At 38.0% G+C, this 7,535-nt stretch overlaps 1 protein-coding gene and 1 pseudogene across 2 annotated transcripts; one reads left to right on the top strand and one right to left on the bottom strand.

The window, feature by feature from the left end:
• LOC104753552 lies at positions 797–5,290 on the top strand (annotated as a pseudogene).
• LOC104750314 lies at positions 5,682–7,535 on the bottom strand (the record flags this gene model as incomplete). Of its 2 annotated transcripts, none has more annotated exon segments than XM_010472088.1 (4): positions 5,682–6,174; positions 6,334–6,459; positions 6,830–6,883; positions 7,281–7,535. In XM_010472088.1, coding segments are annotated over 4 exon segments (633 nt in total), but the record flags the coding sequence as incomplete, so codon positions are not given.

Genomic DNA, 7,535 nt, shown 5'->3' with positions numbered 1-7,535 from the left:
TTCAATCTGAATTCGTCAGATCTGGATTTTTGATCGAAAATCAATTTTCAGATTGATGAATATACCAAAAAAAACAAAATCTTAACCACAAACCTGAAAAGAGTTTACGATCCGACGAACACGAAACGAAATCAATTTTGATCCGACGATCGGACGATACAACGAACACGAAACACGAAAAGTGAGGCGACGAACACAAAAATTGAGGCGGCGAAGACGAAAAGTGAGGCGGCGAACGTAGTATAATTAGGTTTACTTCATTAAAGGTAAAATTGTCTTTTCAACCAAAAAGAGATACTCTTAAAAATGAACGCTTTCCAAATGCATTTTAAAAAAGTAGAATGGAAAAAGAGACATTTTTGCTTTTCTCCCTAAATTTTTTCAATATACAACCAAAGGTCTAACGTTTATTAGCATTTATTCAAATTGTTATCATCGTATAGATTATTGGCATAGTCTAAAACGTTTCAAACGCAACACATATAAAAACCATTTTAGTTTCATCCGATGACCCCATCTTTGATCTCAAACATGAAGACCATTACGTCCTCGAATTCGAAAATTTCACACAATTTTTGCTGTATTATCTGGTGCAATAAAATCAAGTAAGGTGTGTAGCTTGCTTAAAAATAAAATTAAAAGGAGTGGCCACAAGATGTTCGACACAATTCCTCAGTGGATTTTTCGTGTTCAAAAAAGAAAAAAACCTCGAACTGCTCGTCTCTCTTGTCACGTGGATCTCACGTGATTAAAAAAGCTTCAACATCTTTGTTTACGTGGTGGATAAATAAAAAAGGAGCTTTCATCTTGTTGTTATCATCAATCTCCGTTGATTTGTTCCCGCCTCGCGAAAGCCCAAGAGACCAAGAAAACGCAAGAAAGCTTGTTGAGAGAATCATGGAGCCTTCTTACCATTCTCGTTGGGACGCAGAAAAACACAAACTTGCCCAACGTTACTACGGACAAGGAGAACACATGAAGGCCTTGGAGGTGATTGAAGATTCGTTTTTGAACATCCGTGGGAAACACAAGCTTCCATCAGATCTTCATTACCTACAAGGTACTATCTTCATGGAACTAGCGAGGAAGACAGAGAACAGTGACTTGAAATTTGCCTTCTTGCTGGCTTCTGTTGAATGCTTTTTGGAAGATTACATGGTACAAGCGTTCGCTGCAGTTTCTCTCTTCCACTTGGGCGAACATCTTGGCTCAGCATTGTATTACAGGAAAGCTGTGAAGATTGCAAAACAGTGTTTATCTCTCATGGCTTTTGATCCATTGAGATCGCTCGAGCTAACTACTAAACGTGAACTTGAACTTATAATCGAAATGGCAGATTCTAAGATCCTCCACGGTCTTACTCTGAAAAACTCTGACACAAAACTTTGGGAGCCAAAGGAGTTTCGAATCAAGATAAGGAGTGACTCGCATACCATTGAAGACCTTGAGGTGAAAAGATTGAGGTCGTATTGGGCGAGTATGAATGCTGAGAGTAAAAGGAACTTCATGAAAGTAAGCACTGCAGAGCTTAGAAGTTATGTCGAGAGACGATATGGCACAGAAGGACTGGATGCTTTGGAGCAAGTTCTTGAATCTGCAAGGATAAACAGAAAATGGAAATTTTGGATGTGTCGAGTTTGTTCACAGAAGTTCTTTTATCCTAAAGAGTTTAAGAATCATCTTGAACAAGTTCATGCTGCAAAATATAAACCTTTGAAAGAGGATATTGCTCAGAGGGTAGATGAAGTCTGGGCTGGTATGATATCGGTTGCAGATTGGGAACCTCTAGATGCAGTAGCTGCCGCTGACATGATCAAGACGCGGCTCGAATTTGTGAAAGAGTTTGTATATGAAAATGGATGGTCCAAAAACTGGCCTTTAGCTTCAGATGAAGAACGCAGTAAGTTACTCAGAGAAATCAAGTTGTTCCTTGTTTCGTTCCGGGAGCGGAAAATTCTCTCTTGTAGCATCCGAGATTGGATGATGCAGTTTCCGGTGAAGTATCTTGCACAATTTGAAGTTTCCGAGCTCTCTCTTGCTACCGAGTGCCGTTTGCTGGAAACACCTCAGAGTATCTGCTTTTTGGAATGTCCTGAACTCAATCAAATTATAGACCCACTCAAACGCATCAAGTGTGAAAGGGATGATGGTACAGAACTGATTTCAAAGGTAACAGACAGTTTATGGCGTCGTACTAGAGTTAAAGAAAAGATTGATATTGACCATGAATTTTCATTTATGCTTCTGGATAAAAGATTGCTGAGAGGAAAGATTGCTTCATTCGATGATGAAGGGTCAATAGATGTTTGTGATCACAATGTTTACTATGCCAAGACACATCCTCAGGGCGATGATTTCATAACCTGGTTACTTGACTACTCTTTGATAGATAAGAGCTTTGCGTTTCCCAGATCTATCAGGTCACACAATCTTGATATAAGGGTGGCTGTTCTGAGAGCCATTCACTTCACGCGGAGGACTTTGGTAGCCAGATATGCAAAGACGTGGCGGATCCTATGTTATGATGAATGTCTTAATCAGGCCAAGAACTTTTGTATACAAGAAGATGAAAGTAGAATGAATATTCGGGAAGATCAAAGGAACATTTATGCATCTCTTCTATACAAGAAATGTGAAGAGCAGTTAACGATAGATGTCGAAGATCCTCATGTTACAGAACTATTCTTGTGTGCAGTACGAGATGTACTCGAAGGTGCATCGCAACCCACATTTGATTTCACTAATGCAGAAGACTGCCTGACACTTATATATGGTCACAAAAATCTCAGTGATGATATTGTGTTAAAGTCCATAGACCTTCTGAAATCAGTTGTCACCAAGCAGGTTCAATCCTGTTCTAAGTTTTAATTTACAACAGATTAACATTTATTGTTTTCGTAATATATATATTGACTCGCAGGTTCTGCTAGCCGATTCAAATATTTTGCTGGTTGAAAATTCAAGGATAAATTTGCTAGACGACCTTGTCAGGCTTTCTGTTTTTGACTACCGCTCTTATATCCTTCCCCTGCTGAAACGTTTCTTGCGGGTTAGTTTTTAACTTTGGTTTTGTACATAGAGCTTTCATCTTCCCCCTGGTTTTCTCATTGACTGGTACCTTATGTTATAATTTATGTCTCTTCTTCTAGGAAGAGTTGGATGGAATTGTAGATATGGATGCCAAAGCCAAGTTAGCTGCAGTAGAAGCAGAACTTTTAACCAAGGAAAAGAAAGAGAAGGGGAAGAAGTTAGGACCAAAGAAGAAGAAACATAAAAGCAACAAGGTTGTGGAAGGTCTAAATATTTGCTTCCATGAATTTTTGATTACTCAGTCGTAAGAATGAATTTCCTTCATGGTGTAACAGAGAACTTCAGCGAGCATGTCTAGTCATCTTGTTCAGGATGTCGAACAGTAAGTACTAGTTTCTCAGGACTCTTTTTGCAAGTTTATAAATTTTTTTTAGGTTTTCTGTGAGCAAAACGTGTTCTTAATATGTCCAGGGAATCTTCTATTAACCTTGAACCGGGAGTTACATCACTAAAAACAGCAGAAGAAGATTCTATGGAACCAGAAGAAAGGGATCGATTGGAAAGTTTTTCCAACACTAACAATCAAGAGGACGCTATTAAAGGTTAAACGAGAGCTTTGTAATTTACAACTTGCTTTTTTTTTTTGAGATGCTTGTTTCTTACGTCTTTCATTCGTGATCTTCAAGATTTGAACAATATGCGTAGAAAAGATTCAGAAGATGCAACCAGATACCGTTCAGCTCTTGACATGACGCTTAAGGTATATCCGTCACCATCAAAAATGAGATTCAAAACCTTGACTCATCTCTACTAAATCCAGTCATTTTTTGTTTTCATATATTATCTCTTTACCTCCTTGTTTGTTTTGACAATTTGTGCTACTGCAGGCCCTTTTAAACATTAAGGTTTTTAAAGAAGATTTGGTGCACAATGGCCAACCATTTCATGACAACTTGGGAGATCAAGTTCCTTATGCACTGCAAAATTTATTTTCTGCCTTTGTCTCGGAACAGATAACAGAAGAGGGACTCTACAGTTACCTCCTGAGCAACTTACTTGCTTCCCTAGAAGAAGTTCATTCCATGGTTTGTGGGGATAAACATAAGCTTTTAAGCTTGATTGTTATTCCATGGTTGTACATGTCATTCAGATTTTTACTCTTTGCAGTCAAGTGATGCTGTTGAGATAGTTGTCACGATCCTCGAGTTTTGTCATTGCTGGAAAACTCCAGAAAGAGAAAGCTTGGTAACTCGCCTTTTTACGTTGGAGGAATATGAAAGAATGAGTTGTAGGAAATGCAGAAGGGAGCCAAATTATCCTGAGCAAAGTTCTTACGGAATTGTTTTGGCTGCAAATTCAATCAGAAACTTAAAGGTTTGTTTCATTTATTTCCATATTTTTCTTTTCTACACAAGCTGGTACTTAAAATATTGCTCTGTGATTATTTATATATGCAGTGTGATTTTGGGGATATAAAGTTTGAGGACAGCCTCAAAGTGATCCGCATGAAAGATGGAATGATATGTGATGTTAAAACAGGAGGCTGTGGAGAGACAAACTTTGTCCACCACACTATAAGTAGATGCCCGCCTATTTTCACAATTGGTAAGTGATGACCATGATTGTAATCTAATTTACTCCCTTCATTTATTGTGGCATGCTAAACTGGTGTTGCTATTTTTGTAGGTTTGCAACATAGTGTTGGAATGGGTGAAGAATGAAACCGAAAAAAGAAATATTTGAAACAACAAAGGCATTGGACTGGGAGATAGATATTAGCAGGCTGTACGAAGGCTTAGAAGAAGCAAACATTAAGTACAGGCTTGTGTCAATGATAAAATCTGAAACAGGGTCACAAATGTTTGTGTTATTGTTTTTCTATTTCTCTGTTACAGCATCAGAATCCTGGATTGCAGATTGGTTGTGTTGAAATAGGAGAATACATTTGCATGGCTTATAAAAAGAACCGGTGGGTCAGTCTGACACATGAAGGTTTAGCAGAAGAGGTAAAGAAAAAACAGTTTTCTATGAGTTGAATTGGGAACTTAGATAGGTGAGACATTATTGATATATGTGGTGATGCCATAGGTTGTAGGTAACTGGAAGAATGTGATCAGATTCTGTGGAGAAAGAAAGGTTCGGCCAGAGATTCTGTTTTACGAAGCATTTCAATGGCCTAACAAGTGGCAAAAGTTAATATCAATATGAAAGAAAACCTACCATTCATGTAAAAAAACAGTCGTGTTCTTTGTTCTTATATGAAGCTTGTGAAAGAGTAACACAGGCAGACAAAGGTGGAGCAGAGACCATAGGATTAGTGTCTTTAAAACCAACCGGATCAGCATAGCTATGAACATTTTTAGTGGGCGAAGTCCATTTTCAGACTTAAGGTAGAACATTCATTGTATATATCACTATTCAGTATTCACTTGTTGGAATACTATCTCGACTCGGCCATGTTTGTTATTGTTTCTGAACCACATGTGAATTTTGATTAGAATACTTTCATTTTCTTGTCATAAGATATCTTCACCGAACACAAAAAGAGCTGCTTCACTTAACTTTTTTAATTTTTATTGAATACTAGAAATTTGTGGTTTCAGGAAAACACACTAATATATCATGCTAAATGTGAAATAAAACAAAAAGTGTAAATACAAATAGTGGTGAAGTTCTATAATATATGATTTGTCTAAGATGTAAAAACTTTAGGAGTTTCAATCAAGTCTCCCGGCTTGTGGAAACTACATTTGTCCATCTACAAGGAAACCTTATCATGTACACAACATGTAAAACACGATGCCTTCTACAGAGCTGCAGCTCAAAACAGACAAAAAATACAGCAAATGGTTCAGTTATAAACACATTTTCTTTATCTTCATGTGAGCATTAAGTGCAACAAGAGAGAGAGAGCTTTCTGCTTCATTCTCGGTCTCTCTCTAATCATCATTTCTCCTCAAAATCGACATCAATGATTTGGGATTTAGATGGCTTTTTAGAGTTTCCCTTGCTGTTATTATTGTTGTTGCCATCTTTTGAGAAGAAGTCGTCTTGTGGCTGCCACACTATGTTCCCACACCCCTCGCATCTGATAATCTGGCTCTTGTATCCTATGAACTGCCTCTTACATGCTGGGCATTCTCCCTGAACAGACCCAAACGTGTTATAACAGAGCTTAGAAACACACATTCTGTTACAAGAATCAAGACACTTCATCATACATGTAACCCAGAAAGAAAATATCGGTTTCATAAACCAAAACGAAGAATGTAGATAATAGGACCTGAGATTTAATAGCTATACCTTGATGACAAAGTTGTTGGCCACTGCACCAATGAGAAGAGGGCCAGCAATTGGAAGAACCCAAGTCGCAATTATTATTACTCGGAAAAGCCATCCAGAGAGGGCAAACCAAAGAAAGAAAATAGTCTGGAAATGTAATCAAAGCATAATATATCCAATATTAGAATTCTAAACTCAGTCAGTAAGATTCATTCAAAAGCAGGTTATAATCAGACAAGTCAGTGGTAATCATTATCATATTCCTGATAAATCAACATCACAGAAACTAATTTGGTTTCCATAGTCCTAGCATGTTGCCCTTACAGACAATAAACCCGCAAAATGTACAAAAACTCAAAAGGTCAGACAGATCTTTCACGAGATAACTAGTGATCTTAAGCGGAAAAAATGTTGTTATTGATCAATTATATGATACTGCCTTAAATGATTCCAACTCGGGCTCAATCATAGTTTAGTAAAAGTAAAGAGAAAATAGCAGTATAAGTGTAACACTTACCGCAAAACTTCCACCGAGCGGTGTATTCAAGAAGGCACTGAATTGTTTCCTGTACTGTAAAGAAAAACACAAGGGGAAACCTCAGCACAAAGCAAAGAAAAAGGGTCATGTATATACAAAACAACCACCTGATATATCAGAGGTCAACCCCTGTCATTTGCATCAATATATGTAACTCTTATAAAACCAACTAAATTACACAGATATGATTCAACATTGCAGGTGTATACATAACAAGTAAATGCTAGCCTGTGAAGTGAAGGGAACTGAAACCAAGTCTCTTTACTTCAAAAAGAAGACTCGATACATGGCCTTCACAATTTGTAGGATTCTAATGGTCAGCAACAATGAAGACTCAAGGAATCTACTAGAAGAAGGGATTAATATAGCATAGCACATGAGAATCTAAATCAAGATTGAGTTCATCTTCTTTATCAATTCTATGTTATACCTTAGGGAAATTTCTACTTAAATCGGCAGAGAAGCTCCTGACACGAGGACTAATCCCAAATTCACGATCAATCTCACGAGCACGGTCACCGGCAGAACTAGCAGCGGAGCTTAACCGGCGAGAAACAGCGTACTGACGATCGATTCGCTCGGCGGTCTTCTTAGCCTCGAAAACGAATTGCTCGAATCCATCGTTAGCGGTCCGCCACGCGTCTCTCCAAGCTTTACCGGACTTAACGTCGTCAGCGAAACGGTC

Source organism: Camelina sativa, chromosome 16 (genome assembly GCF_000633955.1).
Source record: "Camelina sativa cultivar DH55 chromosome 16, Cs, whole genome shotgun sequence".
In the NCBI taxonomy this organism is placed as follows: domain Eukaryota; kingdom Viridiplantae; phylum Streptophyta; class Magnoliopsida; order Brassicales; family Brassicaceae; genus Camelina; species Camelina sativa.
Note: the sequence above shows the minus strand (reverse complement) of the source record. Positions and strands in the feature narration are given on the sequence as shown.